Source organism: Amyelois transitella, chromosome 7 (assembly GCF_032362555.1).
Source record: "Amyelois transitella isolate CPQ chromosome 7, ilAmyTran1.1, whole genome shotgun sequence".
NCBI lineage: Eukaryota > Metazoa > Arthropoda > Insecta > Lepidoptera > Pyralidae > Amyelois > Amyelois transitella.
This window is the reverse complement of record NC_083510.1, coordinates 3,633,214-3,654,585: the sequence shown is the minus strand read 5'-3', so window position 1 is coordinate 3,654,585 and position 21,372 is coordinate 3,633,214. Positions and strand designations below refer to the sequence as shown.

The 21,372-nt window shown below is 33.8% G+C and overlaps 2 protein-coding genes across 3 annotated transcripts in view; one reads left to right on the top strand and one right to left on the bottom strand.

The window, feature by feature from the left end:
* LOC106141345 (dedicator of cytokinesis protein 4) overlaps nucleotides 1-21,372 on the bottom strand; it is a 56,854-nt gene that overhangs the window by 30,071 nt on the left and 5,411 nt on the right. The gene's annotated exons all lie outside the window — the stretch shown is intronic.
* On the top strand, nucleotides 113-20,293 carry LOC106141240 (innexin inx3). Of its 2 annotated transcripts, none has more exons than XM_060945213.1 (9): nucleotides 113-287; nucleotides 7,604-7,791; nucleotides 14,579-14,775; nucleotides 15,831-15,956; nucleotides 17,343-17,438; nucleotides 17,560-17,670; nucleotides 17,876-18,012; nucleotides 18,235-18,382; nucleotides 18,764-20,293. In XM_060945213.1, exons 2-9 carry the CDS (start codon nucleotides 7,629-7,631, stop codon nucleotides 18,947-18,949), a joined length of 1,164 nt encoding a protein of 387 aa, XP_060801196.1. In that variant the 5' UTR covers nucleotides 113-287; nucleotides 7,604-7,628; the 3' UTR covers nucleotides 18,950-20,293. The 2 variants fall into 2 exon arrangements, with proteins under 2 accessions (XP_060801196.1, XP_060801195.1); XM_060945212.1 differs by lacking the exon at nucleotides 113-287 and adding an exon at nucleotides 3,407-3,637.

Here is a 21,372-nt window from a genome sequence, read left to right as displayed (position 1 = left end):
AAATTTATCAAAAACCGGAATGCGAAATCCTGTTTTTAGCCAATAACCAAAGCCGCGCATCGAAACTTGCGCCGGCGACGATCGTCGGGTATTGGAACCGCCGAAATAACCCTATTTTGCATGCATACCTGACGGTCCGAACGCCACTTCGACAGTCCGCAAAACGTGTGAATTTTATGAATCAGAGAAGCGTAGGTTAGTCTCAGGTAAAAGGAATTCCCTGCGAGGGCTCTGTGTCAGCGGTTCTACTGTGATAATAACGGACGGAGAAAAGGCAGTCATCTGTGGTAAGTTGAAATACTGTGTAATTTTAGATTAATGATTCTACAAACAGTATTTGAGTTTTTAACACATATCATTTTTATACTTACTTATTATTTTCCCAAATTTGATTTTAATACTAGGTGTAAATAAAAGACGCTGTGTGGTTCTCGGCACTAGAATAGGACAATTCCATCTCTTGCCCATGAATGTTGTAAAGGCGACTAAGGAGTAGGTTAATTACTTGGGATTCTTCTCTAAGGCGATGGGCTGGCAACGTGTCACTATTTGAATCTCAAATTCATCTTCAAGTCATGCAACTGAGCGTGGCCTTTCAATCTTTATGAGACTATTAGTTCTGTCTACCCCGTAAGGGATTAATAGGTGATTATCTGTATGTATTTAATACATGTTGCTTTATGTAGACAAATGTGTTTGTCTTGATTGTCAATATTTGATAAAAACAAGTTCCAGTTGCAACGTAAGGTGGGTTAGCCATGTGTTTTTTAGATTCAAACATCTGTGCTATAAACGCCATAATTAATCGGGACGAGTTTGTCATAAAGCTAAGCATTGCGTTCTAATGGCTAGATAAATGTTACCAAGCCAAGTCACAGTTATAATAACTACGTATTTATCATCATCTTTTGTGTTTCATTAGTTACATTTGATTTAAAACCTACTTCTAGAAAATTCCCTTTTTGATTTTACTTCTTCATGAGACAATCGAAGTTTTCTTAAATTTCGAACATGAATTCGAGTTATTTGAAATTTGATCGATGCAATTAAAATGATAAAAAAATAAAAACAGGTTTAATAAATATTTTCAAAAGCAAATTAGATAACCTGATACAATCGGTCACGTAAGCAATGTAGCAGACCAAGCTTTCAGCTCAATCTGATACCTTCAATCGAAAAACAGCTGTAAAAGTATTCGCATTAAGCTTGACTTTGCATTAAAAGGTGACAGCTTTATAACATACATACAAATATGTAGAAAGGCTATACTTTTCTTGCGTAACGTTGTGGTTTATGACAGAGCCTTGACAGAGCTGAATTATTTCAAAGGTGACACATTATTTCCGAGTATTTATTGAGGAAACTAAATGTAGGTAGGATATTTTGTAGAATCCTTATAGTTTAAACAACACTTCTTTATTAAATTCACATTCTTTTACTTCTTCATTGAATCGGCCATCTTTAGACACAGTCCCAAGCAATTCTACATTGGCATCTAAATTCTTCTGAGCATTGCAAATGACCGATGGCGTGTGCATTGGAAAGGTCGCGAAACCAGTTACTGAGCCGGCGCGGTGGGTCGGCGGGAGTCGTCGCCAATCATTGGTCTCTTTGTCGTATAATGCCGGGTTCAAGTCTAGCTCGAATTGGCCAAGGGACAGACATATTCTCAAATTCAACTGGCTTTATAAATCCTATCTGGATGTTTACATCATTTACAAAAGTAAAGAACTTTTTTAAGAAATTATGTATGAAATAGGCTAACACAGCTCAAATTTATGATTTTAATAACACGTGGGTTTAATGATGATTTTTACTTAAAAACAAAAATAAAAATACTCTATGTACACATCATCTAGATGATTTATGAAATTGGTATTTAGCACATACATACATTTACCTAACTAGGCATTGTAGTGTATGTGCGCTTGGTCATATACTAGTTAAATGCATTGCAGTTTGCTGCAACAATGGCATTGTTTGAATCTTGTATTAGGCACGAAAATAGCGTGTTAAATATCAAGATACTATTTGAGCGAAATTCTAAAATAGTATTAGGTTAAATGATATATCATTGCTAATTAAAAAAAAATCCAATGTCCCTTGGCCAAATGATTATATAATTCTTAAATCTTAAATTATTATATTATAATTTCCTAATTTCAATATGGAAGCAACGAGTCAAGGTGAAGAAAATGCAGGTTATACTGATAATGTTAACTTGAACAACTATAATATGTATTAGTATTCACTTTATTAACAATTCCTTTTTTTCCAATTATTTGAATGCAATTTTTACTTGTTCTCATAAAAATCTATAAAATTATGACTTCAGTACCATCAACCTCGAATGCTAATTTCAAGGAAACAAATTACCATGAAATCATGACTAAAATATAAAGTAGTATTATGAGTCTACCCATTAAAATAAACTTATCTTAAAGAGTCTAGACATATAATTATGAAAATTAAATAGTTAATTTTATAACATTGACAAATCATCATTACATAAATCAATGCCTTAATAACACAAACCTCAAGCGACCTATGTCAGAAAAAGGAACAACCGAGAAATCACATACCTAATTTTTAATGTTACTAACAAAATATCATGAATAAAATATAGCGAGGTTTTAAAATATCTAGGCATCAGAACAGTCAAGATGTGAGAATCGTGCGCTCGAATATTTGTCCACGTAGTCGTTTTAACAATTTTGAGACAACCGAGGACCAGGTATAAGGTTCGCATGCCTTTGCGATGACACGGCTAAGAATATAGGTGTTGCTATGGCACTTGTAAAATACACTGCATTTGAACTTTTCCTTCAATAAGTTCAAGGTTTTAGCTACGGTTGTTGGCCAACCTGTGATATCTAATGTTTCGAAACTTAAAGTACCTATAGGGAAAACAAAATTATTCGTGGGTACCAAGTTATTGCTTAAATAAGGTTTTATTAAGGTGTCCATTCAAAAAATAGAAAATAAAGTGTTCCAATCAAAGTACCTATTACATAAAATTGGTTTCAAATTAATAAATGTGGGCCTATGACATTAGAGCCCATCAAATTATAGCATCCAACAATGTGTTAATTAACAGCCGCAAGCGATTCCCACTCGTTAAAACCAGTCATAATATCACAAAAAAATAGCATACGATTCATCTAAAGTACCACGAGCACGGAGAGAACGCGAGACTAAAAGTCAGAAGAACTCGTTCGCCGTTGAATCTCCAGGCTACTGACTACTGTGCACTCACCTGGCCAATGAAAAGGACAGCTAAATAGCGAAGCGGTATGAAAGAAAGAGAGAGAAGTATATGCGCTTACGCAGCCGTTGTTCGGTAGTGAAGACCCGCGCGCGTCGACTAGAGTAGGCCGAACGAATGAGCTTTCCAGTTTGTGTTTGGTCCCCGCGGTGGCAGGTGGTGTGTCGTGTTGACTGCTAGTACACCATCGTACATTTAATACAATCACTCGCCTAAATATTATGACATCGTGGATATTATCGTGACGTAAACTTTATTCCTTTTCGATATAGTTAGTTTTCACAATAAGTGAAGTGTTTGTGCCGTGACAAGACAAAGTGTTAACACAATTTTGAGAAACTAAGGCGAAAAGAAACTGTTAAGTTCAAAAAGGTAAGTTGTGTCACAAAATCTCGGCGGGATGGATCGAGACGCGTTTAACTCATATCGACGAGGCGAGGAATGCCGTTTGACAGCATACATGTGCGGGAACAAAAGCTTATGCAGCACACTCATTTCTTTTTTCCCCGATTGCTTTCTTCACAAGCTATATCGAGTTGATTTGCCGATTGATGACTTTAACCGATCTATAGTAAATTTTAAATTTCAAAATGTTACATTTCTATGCACCGCGGTAAGTTTCTCACAGGTAGCTATCGTCCCCGTTTACCTGAGCATCGGTCATTGTAGAGGGACGCTATTCTCTTTACCGGGAACATTATTGAAGTGACAACAGGCTTTTTCTTTTAACTCAATAATAGTTAAACAAAGAACATATATTTTTTTGTGGCTTGGATCATCATGAATAAACATGTTCGATAAAATAGCATGCTTTTGCAGTAAATAACACGTGATTTGTTTTCACGGTTCAGAGACCATTGAAGATGGTCTGGCCAAGGGCATGCCAGTGAAAAACAATTCACCTGCTTTGTATAAACCCGGACATTATTAAGTTTCTATTTAAATTTTAATCACTGTCGCTAAGTATGGTACAGAAAAGTGAACATTTTCTAATGAATGACATGACTTATGCAATTCCTAGAACTAATCACCGCTATTTACTTTATTTGTCCATTAACTAATTATTATTACTAAATCATCAAATCACTTATGAAAGTAGGACGCATCGCTAATAAATTATCAGACAATAGGTTGATTAAATAAAACCAAGCGCTCGTTGTCAAGAATATCATCAGGTGAAATGGCACCATTAAAATCATCCTGCGTATCTAATGTGCTCATTTGAAATTTAAATTTAATGTATGTAAAGCTTTCCTGGAGACTTGTAGTCGTGAGTATATGTGGTGTGGGAGAGTTTTGGCTAAACAACAAGAAAAAACATCGGTTAAACTGAACGAATTCCGGTCATGCACTAACCACTTGCTTAAAAGATAACCTGTCAAATGATAAAGAGTCAGACGATAACCTCAGTTATTATCAATGACCATCACTGAGATTTTTTTGGGATCTTTGGCACTTTAGTACATTTGACATTGAAGAAACTTACTTGTTCTAGATTGCAAACAATCGAGATAGATATAACTTGCGATTTAACATTATTCTTTTTCAAGTATTGTGTGTTGATATTATTTATTCGTACATTTTAAATAATCTCTCGCAGTTAAAATATCCATTGTTGTTTATTCATCGCACGTGTTATCAATAACCCGCATGGAGATGACAATAGATAGAAACAAACGTGCGTACCTACTTCCATATTTCTTCCGTCTGTAACCTTATTTTGTTAGAAATTATATAGAAAATATAGTTATATAGAGCGTGAAAAATACCAACACAACCCATACATGAAACCCAAGCTGTATCATGGCGTAACCGCATAATCAAAGCGCATTTCCGTATCGTTCATACTGTAGCACAGTGTACTACCTACTATGTGACGAAAATGTGACTACGGATGTGACAATATCAATCCATGACGCACCCGGCACGTTTCTGAGTGACCCAGTCAATGCGTAATATGGTGCCAAAGTCCCACGTGGTGCCCCTATAGTTTCGTAAAGTAAACAAAGTGGTAACACCACAATCGACGATCACAATGGAAGCTTAATTATAAGATGCGCGTTACCAGCCGAGGAGATCAAAGACCTGAGTGTCGACACATAATTGAGTATCAGTATCATCACCATTTGAAACAAATTTAAGAATGTGTTTGTTTTATTAGTTACTTATAAAGGCACGCGACGATTTCGAGAAGCAAGATTAAGAACGATATAAGAAAAAAATAATTATAGTACATAGCTGCTAATCGAGTGCTACAACTATAGAACTCTTACTTAAACATTGACTTAACTATTACTAAGACAAGTGCAAATTTCTACTATTCTTCACGCTCAGTCACCTCAGTCATTAGAACTGCCAATAGGATAATATTGACGGGTCGTGATCGCGAGTACCAATGAAGACAAGTAAATTGCAACACGGACAGCTAGTCACAGGCAGTGTGCAAATCTCAGCATTTCTCAACTAGACCGAAACATTTCGTGTTATTAGACACGCTTTTACACAGCTGAAAACTGCTTTGTAGACACGTGGTAAATTACAGATTTTTTGTCAAGAAAGTTCATCTTTATTGTTAACATTTATTTCACATCAATTGTATTTCATTGATTCATGTTCGACATTGGTACCTATTAAAGATCATTCAGTAAAGAAGACGCGACGAGTGCAAGCATAGGTATGTAATTTTAAAAGTAGCATTTGGGAAGAACGTGTCTTCGTAAGACAAAAGACATAAAATAGAGGAATTCTAAAAACGGCGACCAACCGAACACACAGGGGGAATACGTAAACGGCCTATGAAACAAATACCTAAAAGGCCTGAAGCAAAGCTTTCATAAATGGACCTTGATAATAAATGAAAAAGGGTTGTCAGACACAAAAGGTTTAGGGCCAACCAACCGAGAGCGTCTGTACTAGTCATAAACCATAGAATACAGTGAAACCCCGTGCTCTTCATTGTTATTAAATATCTATAGTCTATTGGTCAAATAAAACTAGGGTAAAATATCACCAACTAATAATATTACTATTAAACTACGACACTTAACGACATTAAAACGTCCAGAAGAACTAGTTAGGTGCCTATGTTAGCTAGAATATTACTCAGGCTGAATTTCATTCCAAAAAAATCGTATTAATGATTACGGCATAGACTAGCAATGTCGTCTAAACAGGTTCAGGTCAAAAAATTTGCCAAGCAATGCATCAGCGCAGGTTCGGAGGAAGCTAAAGCAGCAGGGGGCGGGTGTATGGGGAGGGGGGTTCAAAACGCAGGAGGCGCACGAGCAGCGGCCGGTCGACGACCCGCCACATGCCCTGCGCAGGCGCAACAATCGCCTACATAGTCGATCCAACCAACGATTATAAGATTATGTTAGCAAATTTAAGACGAACTCAAATATGACTTAACGACTCAAATATGACTTAACAACCACCTAACTTTTGCGACACCATTGCATCGAGTCAAACATACTGATTCAGTAATATTTTAAGTTATATTTTAAGTTAACAGCAATGATCGAAACATTTTGTCACCATTTCAATTTTCAAAAATATTGTCGAAAGTTTCAACAAAGTGTGGGCCTCAATGGCCTTCCTGAACATATCAACGGGAGATGTGACACCGCGTAGGAACGAGATCAAGAAGTCACCAAGGTTAGATCTATTTAGACAAATCGTCTCAGACCTAGTTCTGCTCATTCACAGATCGCCAATATAATGAACAGTATCAGGTAGTCCACAATATTCAACTTCTAAATTAACAATTTACCCCAGTAATAACAGTAAACAATAATTGTTTGCTTTGTTAAATATGAGTGCAAATTAAGATTCAATATTAAGCCACATTAAAACTATGACTATAATCAAACACATCTTAAGGCGTAACGAAATAATCTTATAAAAAGTGGCGAAGTGAAGAGCTTAATGCGGAGCGTGGGCGAGGTAGCCACATCTCTAAATTATGTGAGAGGTCATTGATTGAGGGACACTGGTATTCGTACCTGCATCTGTACTAGTTTGGATAACGGTTCGACGACATAATCAATTGAGAAACTTCCTACATTAACAAAGTCACTAATTGTTCCCCTGAAAATTTATCCATTGAATCTGAACAAGTAAGTGTCAGTATACACACAGATGTTACGCACGTTTCTTGAATCGAAACAGCAATAAAGTGTACCGTTTACGTTTCTAATTCAGTATTGGTCGCGTATGGCACTTGTCAAGGCATTGTGACGGTTTATTTATGGTGATCCCATGCTGTTTATTGTGTGTGTCGTCGAGTTTCGTCTTTTGTATCATCAAGCGTGTTTACATGTTTCGTTATTTTTGTTTCAGATACTAGGAGAAAGAATAAATTAAGATGGCGTTGTTGGGTATGGTGTCCGCGGTGGCGGGCTTTGTCAAAGTCCGCTACCTCATCGACAAGGCGGTTATCGACAATATGGTGTTCCGAATGCACTATAGAATCACCTCGGCCATATTATTCCTGTGCTGTATACTCGTGACTGCCAACAACCTAATTGGTAAGTTCCTTTACACTGTTTAATTTGTTTTTTACTTTTTATACTAGAAATTGTCTCATATATTCTGTCACTGCGATCTGGTTTCTTTCAAATCGAAAACTCGAAAGTAACTCTGTAACCATACCGTCGCGGTAGAATACAGTTAACACACGTACGTTGCCTCTTTTGCATAACATTAACCTTAAACTTTAGTGAACTGTTGCTTGAACAAATTATAGATGAAAACTTAAACTAAAACGTTAACTAGAATTAATTAAATAAAAATTTAGAAGGTATGACAAAAATTAGTTTTTAGAACAAAAACCATGTACGAATTTACATCTCACTTAGCCAGGTAGAATCAAGTGAAAGTTTATTAACACGTTACTTCCTAATTTCCCATTCTATTAAAAACCATTCGTCAATGAGAATAGAACTCAATAACTGAATCCTATTGACCTAGTAGAAGTGCCACTTAACACTTCACATGCAAAGATAACAGATCTCCTAGACTGACCAGACGTTGATGTAGGAAACACCGCAAAATGAATCATTTTCAGGTCATTGTTCACTTTCGAGGTAACAGTTACCCAATTCGAAACGACTTGTACAAATAGTCGTACGTGGTGTGATACACTACAATCATGAATCATCGAACTTATAGTAGGTATCGGTTAGAAAACATATTTAAATTACAACATAAATTTCATTACCAATAATGATCTCTTACTGCTTAATTAAAACAAAAACCAAATTAATTGTTTTGTTTAATATCGAAAAATAACTGATTTCACTCTCAATAGTAAAAAAATAAATATACCAAATACAAATGAGACATCCAAAAACAGTATTACACTTAGTACTAGAGTTAGTGGGTATAGAATAAAGAAGTTAGAAATTTTGTAAGTAGTTTATCTTAAAGTCATGAGGTCTGTTTTGTATGCAATAAATCAATTATACCAGTAATAATTGGATACTGATTTGATGTTATTAGTTTTTCTTCGACCACTTCAAGTGTTCAACTTATGTTTATATTCTGTTATCGTTCGACCCTCATTTCACAAAGTGAACATAAACAGAGCTACCGACTTAATCGCCACTTGTGAACTACATAATGTGTGTTAACTTCCAAGCTGTATAGCAAGTGTAATTGCAATAACGATTAAAATTGGGCAATCGATTTTTGGTCATTAAATTGTACTATTTATAGTCATTATAATTGTAACGCGCAAAAAGTGATATGTGTAGCTCCTACTTTTTGTAATCATTTGATATAGATTGTAGTTATATACAGTCAATAATTCTAACTAACCTGACCAGTTATAGGCATTGGAGGTCAAGCATAAGCCATTATCGATATGCATATAACTTATTGTTCCAGTACTTACCTGTCATTTAACCAAATACATAAGTACTTGTCGATAAGTACGATAAGTCCGCCTTAGCTCAACATATTCATAATTTATGTTTCTACATATGTATTTTTTATGGCAAATAAAGATTATTTTATTGTATTGAGTACTTGCTTGCCAGGAGAGCTATGCTGTGAGACATGTGGCTGTAAAATTCATAAGCTTGATTTTTGATTTAAAGAATACTAATATTTTCACGAATGTTTAGGTTAAAATATTGCTTATAAGCTTAAAGGTGATGACATGAAAATTAATCTACAAATCTCGTTTTCGAAGCAACGAGTAATATTTAAAAGCCAATGTTTTAAAAACCTTATAAATTTTTTACGATGATCATTACCTTTTAAATTCATTAATTGAACGAAGAAATGAAGCGGAAAGGAGAACATAAACATAGCCACACAGAGAACAATAGTGTAACAGCGTGGTAAATCAAAACTTCCGTAAAATTTATTAGCAGCTTAAATATAAATACGAGTTTTTGTCCAACATCTTCCTCACAATGAGATCTAAAGGATGCGAAGACCGCGCAGTTTTGGGAAAACGTTTATTTATAATATTAGGCCACTTGAAATTAATAAGGAAATAAAATATTCAACGGCATAAAAATGGTACTAGAAAAGGATCGGGCCAAAGTAATTTAATCTTCAGAAGAACTAAAAGAACCAAAGATAATCTTTATTATTAATATAATAATCGATAATCTCACTAGTGTATTATTTAACATTGAATCACGTTCGAATCTGCATCATTTGTCTTAGTCAGCAAAAGTTGTCGTCGTCCGTGATCCTATATAGTTTGCAAGCATGACTTCAGGTGTTCGTAATCAAAACACAGCAAGCGATAAGAACCAGACGTTGCTATGCACTATGATGCATATGAACAATAACATGCATATGCATGAGGGAACTATTCAGGTTATGGTCTAGGCATAGTAACCAGTTACCGATAAATTATCGTATATGGGCATGAAATTATTTACACTAGCGAGTAGTTGAGGGTGACTTTTGTAAACAATCGTTCATAAATTAACAAAGAAAGAAGGCCCAGAGTGTCGGTGTTTTTCCGGAAAAGCCGTGAAAATTAAATTACTGTGAAATGAAGTTACTATTGAGTCGTAAGTTCATTCATAACATAGACAAACAATAAAATAATCGTAATAACACAAAACAGAATCACAGGAATATGATTTTGCAATTCTATTGTTTCGGTAATTTTTATGGACAATAAGCACGAATTGTGTGAAAAACCATATTATTGTAGCGATATGACCATAGAGCACAGAGGATTCAGAAGTTAATTTCGTTCTTTAATAAAGAGCATAATATACCGCAACTTATTATACATTTAATTACTAAACAATCCTAGACAGATTGTTAATGGAACAATGTTTAATAGCCCGTCCGCTGATTCCTGAGAGGAATCCACGACCGAACAAATTAAAAAATTAATAACATTAAGTTAAACTTCTGAATGTTCTATGCGACGTCTGTCCACACCAAGTTCGCCGTGACCCACTATGCTCGTGAAACTAGTATTCTCTGAGAGATCTGGTTGCAGACAGTACTTATCACATGTGTTACAGTTACCGTAACTAGTACAACTTGTAAGGGTCTGTTTTCTATAAGCTTCCACAGTGTACTTACCTACTTAGGTTCTTTACAAACAACTAAGCGTTGCCAGTTAAGTATTGTATGAAAACAATCATAAAATAATGCGACATAAATAATTTTATTTTTAACATTTTCGCTTTTATATTTATTTTTCATTTATATTTTCCTTTACGCCTACATTTTTATGGAACTCGTAAACATATTGCCATCCTTCTTGAGACATCATGTGAATATGTTTTTAACATAATTATTTTCTCAATTTATTTTTATTGACATCAGGGGTTAAACTTTAAAACATATCAATACATATGCCGGAAATCTACTATCTATTTTATTTACTATCCATATCCTCTATTACTGCGTATAATAATGCATTAGCTAAATCGATTCAAACATAACTTTTAATCGCAGTAACATTTGATAAAATAATTGTTAGTAAAATTTAAAGCATGCATTCATCAAAACTTCAATTACATTACAACAGCAATGCAACAACTCGAACAAGGTAATCATTCAATTTATCTAAGTAATGAGGACTTAACCTAGGCAAAATTTTATTTGAAAAAAAAATCTGCAAAACATTTGTTAATTTAACAATACTTAAGAAATAATCTTAAAGATGTATTTTTTTTAAGTTTTATTTTTTAAAATCTCACGAATATGATAAATACAACCGTTTTTACCATAAATAAGTCCTACTCATACAGGTAAAATATATTTTTGTCAAGTTATCAAGTTCACTTGTCATATAAATGCTAAACAGGGCTAAATGTATATTATGGCGCAATTACCAAATGACGGCAGTGGAACGGCGGCATGTTCAGTGAATCATGTGGCATAACGGTAGTTTCTCATTAGTACATTGTGTCTAAATGTGCAAGTTTCTAGGGCCGTCGTATTTCGTCAAATTAGAACTCTTCTTGAATGTCACACGGCGATAGTGTATTAAAAAGGCGAAATAATCAATTTTTGCTTGGCAGACGTTAAAACCTACAAAATCAACAACACCATGCTGTGTTAAATCAACGGCTGAGAATTAAAGGGAATGCGTAATGTTATGAAATGTTAAGAAATTTAAAAAATTAAAGAGTTAAGTACTTATATCTATGGTGCCAAGCAATGAAGAAGAATTATCAATAAATATTTAATGTAAGTCAATAAAAGAGGAGCGAAGATCAGGCGTGATTTTATGTATGTATGTAAGTCAATACCTTGATTTTGCCTTGAATAAAAACAATCTATTTTATTGTTAGCATAGATTTAATTAAGAATTGCGAGAAAACCATTATTTTATTTTCCTTTTTTTACTACATTCAATTGTAATTAGGTTTATGTTAATAAGTATTTAAATGCATAATAGGATGTAAAAAAAAAATGTTAATAAATAGTTGTGAAAATCTTACCTACTGACTTATAAAAAAAAAACTAAATAGTTTACATCATGATTCAATGGAAAGTGGATTAAATCGTCTGAGCTGCATTTCAATTAATTCAGTCTAAATCAATTCTTTACTTGAATTTGGAAACTTATGAAAACTATGTATATGTAGATACGGCTATTTTCTTAAAGTTATTCCAAACAAAACTGTGCTAAGTTTACGAATTGTGTATGTTATTTAGACATTTACATATAGAACTAGCAGATGCATATTTTTTATTCTTCACAGGATAGGCAATATCTTATTCCATGGCAAAGTTATAAGAACTACAGTTATCATATTAACTGTTACAAATCCGGAACATAATCGTTATGTTCAAATTATGTTAGTAAGTAAATTGTAATGACCAAACATCATTATCTAGGCCTGGACTATTCCAGAGCAGATATGAGCCTTATCTTGACCATTTGGTCGCTCCTAGTATTGTGGTCAACCAGTTTTGTGTCCCTCATAGTAGTTCAATGTTAGCCCAACCCAGAGGCGTACTCATAATGGGTTAAGTTACTTAGTCACTAATCAGTATACGGCGATATTTTTGTCTATTATTATGACAGTAATCATTATATAAAAAACAAAAAATCCAGCCAGCTCCGACTATTTGCGGTAGAATCAACCAATCAAATAATTATTTGTAAACGGCCGTTATTTAACAGATACGGGTCCTTAGGTTCCTTTAAGTACATAGGATTAAAGTCGATACGATAATTTTATCAGTCAAATATATAACTAAAATTAAAATATATTTTGAGAACAAAGTTGTTTTAACGACATCCACATGAGATTTTTTGTTTATAGAATATGTATTCAACTTATAACATCAAACGTTTAATTATCGTAAAGGAACTTGGTAAAATATTTTTGTGTATAAATATTAACCACAGATTCACACACATACTTCCATAAATAAATTTAAATGACCATCAAAAAGCGTTTCTTGTATTAAGTACTATATTGATGGTTTACCGTTCCAAAACTAACAGGAAAACTGAATTAGTATGTATAAGTAACGATGTTTATGAGAAATTACACATCGACAGTATAGTAGATGTCTTAGTAACATTTTCGATGGATAGGAAAATTAAGCTTGACACTTACCCAAGGAAGGTTATCGATATATTTTATTATGATACTTTATAATACGGATAAACTAAATTTTAATTTAAAAGTCAAAGCATATAAATTGTTGGGAAAGGGTCTTCTTCATTACCTATGTAATAGTAAACAGATCAGATTTTAGGTATAATTTCCATTTTTTTGTTGCTAACACGATTATTATTGGTGCATAAGAGTTCATAATCTATCTATAATTTCTACGTGTTGTATAACCAACAATAAAGCCATCACAACACAAGGTGAGCCCAGTCACGGTCGCCAATTGAGGCAGGTGGGGGCAGATGCAGCTGAAATTACTATATTAGCGTATCCGCAAATGCTCGGTGCAATGTCGAGGACGAATAGTTGGAGCAACCTATATGTATTTCATTTATTATCAGTAATTTGTTCATGTTTTCCTGGACGAATTTGAGTATTTCAATTTTACTCTGTCGGTCTCATTTCTATTTTTTTAAATAAATATTTCTAAGTTTATAAACTTTTCTAATAATAAGGAGTCTCAAAACGTGTGTGAACTGTAAGGGCATCATTTAATTGGTAGAAAATTGTAAGCTGAACTACCTAACCTAAAACCAAAAAGTAAAAAAGAAATTTGGTGTTATAAAATAATTAAACCATGAAATTTTAAGTCTTACTGTCAACTAAAACTTTCCAAGTGCGTAAATTAAACACGTCCACACACCATACATTAGTTATCTTATCAGAAGCATATTCAAAAGAACAAGTTCGTAATACGCATCAGTGTCTGATAATGAAGTGTTTGCGGGCTTTCCGCTAGCTATTTGACCATTAGTTTTATCTAACTAATTTGATGGAAGTCACTTGTCGACATATGTATATTGAACAAATCTTATTTTTTTAATAAAGTTTACGTAAGCAGGTTATTTAGATACTTAGTCTCGTGGCCAGTAGTTTGTATACTGTAGACATGAGCAACTGAATAATAAATAGGTGATATAAATATCACATCAAAATCAACGGTGAATAAACTACAAAATATATCATAACCACGGGTATATCTTTATCCGATGAAGAATGATGATGATGATGAGAATAAAAACAGTCCTTAAACGCCGACTTGCATGAAGAGAATGATGATGTGGACGAAGTAAAAGAAGTATGTGGTGATCGTGGCAAATGTAAATACTTATGAGCGGATGGTATGTTCAATATTCTCCGAACTTTTTCTGTCTGATTTCACAGAATAACAGTCAAATTTACTCAATTTCAGGTGAGCCGATCTCCTGCATCAACGACGGTGCCGTTCCCGGCCACGTCCTGAACACATTCTGCTGGATCACGTATACATTCACCCTTCCGCATGCCAACAACAAGGGAATCGCCCATCCTGGCCTTGGCAACGATTACGAAGAGGAGAAACGCCACCACGCCTACTACCAATGGGTGCCTTTTATGCTGTTCTTTCAGGTACGTTTCATTTTTAAACGTGTACGATATATAGAGCTATGCTATGAAAAGAGATAATTAAAGTTTGGACGTTATAAATGTGTCCTTAAAAGTAAGAAAACCATGATTCTTGCACCGCGATTTCATACATACTAAAATTGATTCGGTGATGTAGAATAAGTGGAAGAAGAAGCTACAATAAGAGAGAGCTTTAGGTACCTACATTAAAAATCCACCTGCTCATCTACAAACTGTATTTACAGTTCGCATTTGTGCATTCAATTATCACGTCTTTGATTCGTTTCAATTGGTAAATATGCCAAATACGCATTCCACACAGCCAATGATAAAGGCAATAAAGAAGTAGAACGAGGTTATCAAACCTGAAAAGGTCAAAAGGCAAGTGACATTGTACATTACCTAACCATCAATTGAGTATTTAACAAATAAAGTGCTTATTTTATTTTAGTTTACGACTTATTACTATTAAAGTTGTGGTTTCGCTACCGTTGAGAATTTCGGAAAAAAAGTAGCTTATGTCACTACCAAAGGTTATAAGGCCAAATTTCGTGAAATCAATCCAGTAGTTTTTAAGTTTAATCGTTAATACATACATACAAAAATATAAATCTTTTCTCTTTATTAATAATGTATATGTGGATTAAGTGACCATTTAGTATTCCAGACTGTTTCATGCAAAATGCATGACACACATGAAATTAAGAAGTCTGGGACTTACATACACTCACGCACGAAAAACCCACGAACATTATGCATAAGTAGGTAGCCTAGCCCAAGTGTTGTATCCTGGTACGCTAGTCACACAAAATACTTATTGCGACAACATTCATTTTAACGTGAATTCATTCTTATACATTTTCCCCGTAACATGTAGGTAATTAGACTAATCGCCGCCCAGTTTTCGTTGTAAGTTAATAGTATTACTCAAATGCACACAGGTATAATTCCTTGTAATTGATGCATTAAAATCTTGACAATCAAGAATGAGTAGAAATAAGTGACTTTCAAATGCTTGAATAAGCACTCTATTAATTAAAATATTTTTTTATTTTCAGGGAATGCTCTTCTACATCCCCCACTGGATCTGGAAGAACTGGGAGGAGGGGAAGGTCCGCATGATCTCCGATGGCATGAGAGGAACTGTCGCCAACATGCCTTCAGATGACAAGGGTGACCGTCAGGTAATACATCTTAAAATTAACCGTCCAAAATTTTATCTTCCCATGAACGTCGTAAAAGGCGACTAAGGGAAAGGCTAATAAACTTGGGTTTCCCTTGTAGACGATGGGCTGGCAACCTGTTACTTTTTACAGCTGCCACTTTATACAGATGAACGTGAGCGTTCCGTCTTTTTAAGACTCTTTTTGGACGTGATTATATGTTAAAGTTATATATTATCACGTCTGCGTAAAGTTTTTGTATCAAATTATATTTAGGATGGGTAGCGTTTTTGACAAAACAAGGTTCAATGAAAAATTGTACAAAGAAGTCTTAACACACTAATATAAAACATATTTACGCAATATAATAACGATATCATGAAGTCATTAAACACAACCACAGCAGTTACTCGATAACCTCTGTATGCTCATCTCGAGTTATGTGGGTACAATTAAAAATCTTTTGAATATCGAGTACTGTATGCCTCACATAATATATTTATTGTCCACTAGCGGTAATGACTACTTTCAGAGTCAAAGCGAGTAAAACGTGGTATTGCCATAAGGAACTCTTATCTTATTCTTAACATGTATACATATTTATATAAGCCCCACTGAGGTGTAGTAGATATAGTAACTTCGCTTCTTACTTTTCGATTTTTTTTTTGGTTCTTTGACAACTATTGACGAATACTGCACTTCCCTTTTATCCAACATAACACTGGTTTTAGTTTCGGAATATTAAACCTTCCTCCAATATTCTAATGACCCAAAATGAAAATATGGTACCAATGTTCCTAATTGTCTGACCAGCACTCTATATCTATCCAATTTAATACAATTGAAATAAACATCAATTAAAGATGACCGACCTTAATGAGGCAAATTAAACGGAATGTCTCGAGCTTGATGCTGCCTAGCCTTGGAGTCAATCTTTCAAATATCAGATAACAGAATATGAATTTCAATCTATGTTAGTAACAGATGACCTTACTAAAATAGAAATGAAAATTGTTGACTATGAAAATCAGAAATCTACATTTGTGTCCAATTTTTGGTCCGTTAATACTAATATTTTTTGGATGTGCTTTGAACTACGAATTAGGTAAAGTCGCATACAATGAACATGAGGGAAAATAATATTCAATAAATGTATCGCTTCCTCCCTAACATTTCGCTCTCTAAGTTTCTTATTTTGTAAAGCACATTATGAAACTAGTTGCGTTTTTCCACCAACTAAAAATTAAGACCCAATGCAGCCCAAATATCAAGCAAACTTGTACTCTGTGATGTACAGCCTTGGCCAAAAGTCTTAGGCACCCCATAAATATACACAATGCATGTTTACTATTGAAAGCTGTGTGAAAAAGCTGTATATACATGTTTTCTTAAATTTTATTGTTACAGAATAGACTAGTACAATATCTGATGGACACGCTGCACATGCATAATGCATACTCTTTCGGATATTTCTTCTGCGAAGTGTTGAATTTCGTCAACGTGGTACGTATCCTTTAGTTATTTTAATGTCAAAACCTATTTCTTTTGTTTCTAAAATATACGTATTTTCATATATTTTGGGCCGTCGTTGAAAACTTCATTTAAATTAATGCTTGTTTTTAAGGTTGGGAACATATTCTTCTTGGACACATTCCTCGGCGGAGCTTTCTTGACTTATGGCACTGAAGTGGTTAAATTTTCGAATAGGAATCAAGAAGATCGTACCGATCCTATGGTAAGAACTTTAAAAAAAATAATACTTTTAAAAATATTTCATAAATAGTCTGTAAGAAGTAGAAGTAACCCATCAAAAAAAAAAATTGAAGATACAAAGATTTAACACTATGGCAAATGTAATCATTTTATATGGAGTCGTGAGAAATACAATACGTTACACACATGCTTCTTTCCATGTTTAAATTGCGAAATTTCATTTTCAGATTGAAGTATTCCCGAGAATAACAAAGTGTACATTCCACAAATACGGTTCTTCGGGAACAATTCAAAAACACGATGCCCTCTGTGTTCTTGCTTTGAACATCCTTAATGAGAAGATATTCATCTTTTTATGGTTCTGGTAAGTTATATGTCTTTCTCTAGATACGTTAAATAAATAATTGACATGATCTGACTCAACCAAAGATTTATAAACATAGTTAAGTCTAAAATACTTAACGATTCTACGTCGGCTACAGATATAGCTATACCACAGTCACCGAATCTACCCACTATTATTTTAGAAAATCAATTAACTAAGCACATTTTCTATTAAATTCATATATTTTGCTTCGAATTCCAGGTTCATCATCCTGTCAGTGGTATCCGGATTAGTATTAATTTATTCTGCAGCCATGATTCTTATGCCAAGAACTCGCGAGACGATTCTGAAGCGACGATTCCGTTTTGGCACACCCAAAGGCGTTGAGGCTCTCGTCAGAAAGACCCAGGTTAGCATTTTATTTGATTTTTTAAGTATGATGAAGATGGTCAGTCACAATCAGTCAGATTTTATATGTATAATGTTGCTCTCCAATACCTTTAATTAGCATTGGGTGTGTAGGCCATACCCTTGAACTGTTCTGTCTGTGGTTATACAAAATTATCTGCTCCTGGAGCCGAGACTTAACTAAGGTTAGATAACAAAATGTATGCAGGCTGCATGCATTGGTATCCCTACTTATTACTTATCTGTTCTTAAAATATTTAAAACCAACTGGCGATATTATGCTACAGAAAAATAGTTATATGGTTTATGCAACCGCCACAGTAAGAATAATCTTGAGATTTGCCGGGCTTCGAAATAATACTTAAATTTTACTCATTTCCAGATCGGCGACTTCCTGCTTCTTCACCTACTTGGCCAGAATATGTCTCTACGTGTGTTCGGGGAGGTACTGGACGAGTTATCACGAAGACTGCACCTAGGATCTAACGCTCCTTCGGCCCCATCCACTCTCGAAATGGCTCCGATTTACCCTAACATTGGCAAGTTTTCCAAGGAGACAGAGACGTAAACGAATGAGGAGGGAAGGCAGGTGGGCGCAAACGCAATGTTTCATGACATAATGCTGTGTATCAATACAGGCTGTGCACTTGGTTTTAGTCTACAAAAACCCATTATCATCACGTGCCTATAGTTCTTTTGCGCCCATCTGCCTGCATGTGATGATATTGAAAAAGAGCAATAAATATGCTTTAGCAATAAACGAAATATTTTTTATTTTCATTCAGGGCTTACTCCATGAAATAAACTTATACATATATATTGTTCTTTTTCTAGGTTTATAAGAAATCAGGTATTTGAGATAAACAACGGTTCATGACATTCCTTTAATAATGTTTATTTAGGCGAAATTGTTGTAAATGCAGAGCTGCAGCCCTCTAGGCTTGGTTCCATTTAAGGTCTCATTAATTTGTGCGTTTCTATGAAGCGAGAGTGACGAGAAATGGATTTTGTGATTGGATGTTTTGATGAAGGTGAAAGTGTACAGACCAAGACTGTTAAGTATTTTAACGTAGTGACATAATAACACGTTGTTGTTATGCTGTGAACCTAAGGGTTTTTGCCTTTTACGATTTTTAGTACTAGATAATAAAATGAATAATCTTTAATGAATTTACAATTGATCTTAGCCACATAATGCCGCTGAATTTTTTTAAACTAGATTGTAAGGAACAGACCTATTAATTCCATAGTGTAGGAGATTATGTAATAACTGAAATCACTATATCGAGCAACATGCATATCTCATTAGATAAGTATTTTGAATGTGCATTACAGTGAATGTAAGTGATTTAAAAGTGACAAAAAGACAAATGTTTAGAAATTTAATCCTTGTGCCTTATCGTAATCCCAGAGGTGCAAAATATAATAGGACAAACAATAATTGAGAAACTCCTAAATTCATAATGTACTCGTAACTTTGTGCCATTATAAAAATTATATGTATATTTACTGCAAAGGGGCAACATTTCTTATGACTACTATATTATTTTGTCTATTAATTATTGGTAAGATGATTTAAAATAATACTATTTACTATAAGACATAATTGATTTAGTTAGACGTATTTTTGAGAGAAACAGTGTTTAAATACTGGCTGTAATATTATTATACAGAAAACATATGAAATGTATATTTTTACATCAATATGCTTGTACCTTGCAGTTCAATTTATTTACACTGATCGATAAATGGCGATTATGTTAATCGATTAATTAGAATTTAAGTGCGTCAATTTTTATGCTATTTCTATTAGACATCTACATTCTTCATTTATAAAAACGTAAAGACATTATTACGAATTGTAATTAATTTCAAGAATTATAAGGTACATTTAGATAGTAAGTTCCATTTTTTAAATATAAATATGAATAAAATAGTATGTGCTGTTTTATTTCTCAGTTATAACAATTTATTTGTAATTTTCAAAAGCAACCTAGATTTATTAGGTAATCAAGATATCAAAATGAACCCTATAACTTTGATAAAACCAAATTAGGAAAACCCTGATTTAAATAAATAATTTTAAAGCGTTACTTTGTGTCAAATACTTTTTACTACTAGGTACACTTATTCCACGATTTAGTTAACATTTGGCACAAAGTTAAACTACACAGATCTACAAATAAAACATAGTAGTTACTTTTCTTTCCAATAATAAGATGTTAACAATAATAATGAATTTTGCTAATTAAGAATGATTTTATTTTTTATTTTGAAACTTTTATCTCCAAGATGTGAGTGCCAACGAATAAAATAGGAATGTTATCGCAGTACCTCTTCCGTTCTAATTGTTTGAGGTGATAACGCAAAGATCAAATAATCTTAATGCAAAAACACATAAGATATATAACTTTAGTAACAATTTTCTTTACATAAAATTAACTATTAAATACTTTAATTGCTATTTTATTATATATTACACAAAATAAATAAATAACCAGCCTAATAATTATCAAGTAATAAGTATCTATAGCTATCCCAAAGTTAATTTAACAGGTATACGTAACTATACGCTTTAATATGCCAGTATTGTGATATCTCAAAAGAAAAACAAAATCAACATAAGTTATTGAAAAAATTTTTTTTTTAAATAAGAATTAAAGACTTTTGTTAGAAACGATAAACTTGCAAGTAAAAGGACATCCTGGAAAAAGATCAGGTAAAGTTAGCGAAACCGCCGCGCTTGCTTGATGAGAGTTATGAATATGGAAGAAGCGAAAAAAATATGCAGTGATCATGGCAAATGGAAATATGTAGCATCTGCCTACCCCTCCAGGAAAATAAATAAATAAATATATACCGGGACAGATTACACTGATTGAGTTAGCCTCGAAGTAAGTTCGAGACTTGTGTTACGAGATACTTACTCAACGATACTATATTTTATAATAAATACTTATAAAGATAAGTATCCAAGACCCAGGCCAATAA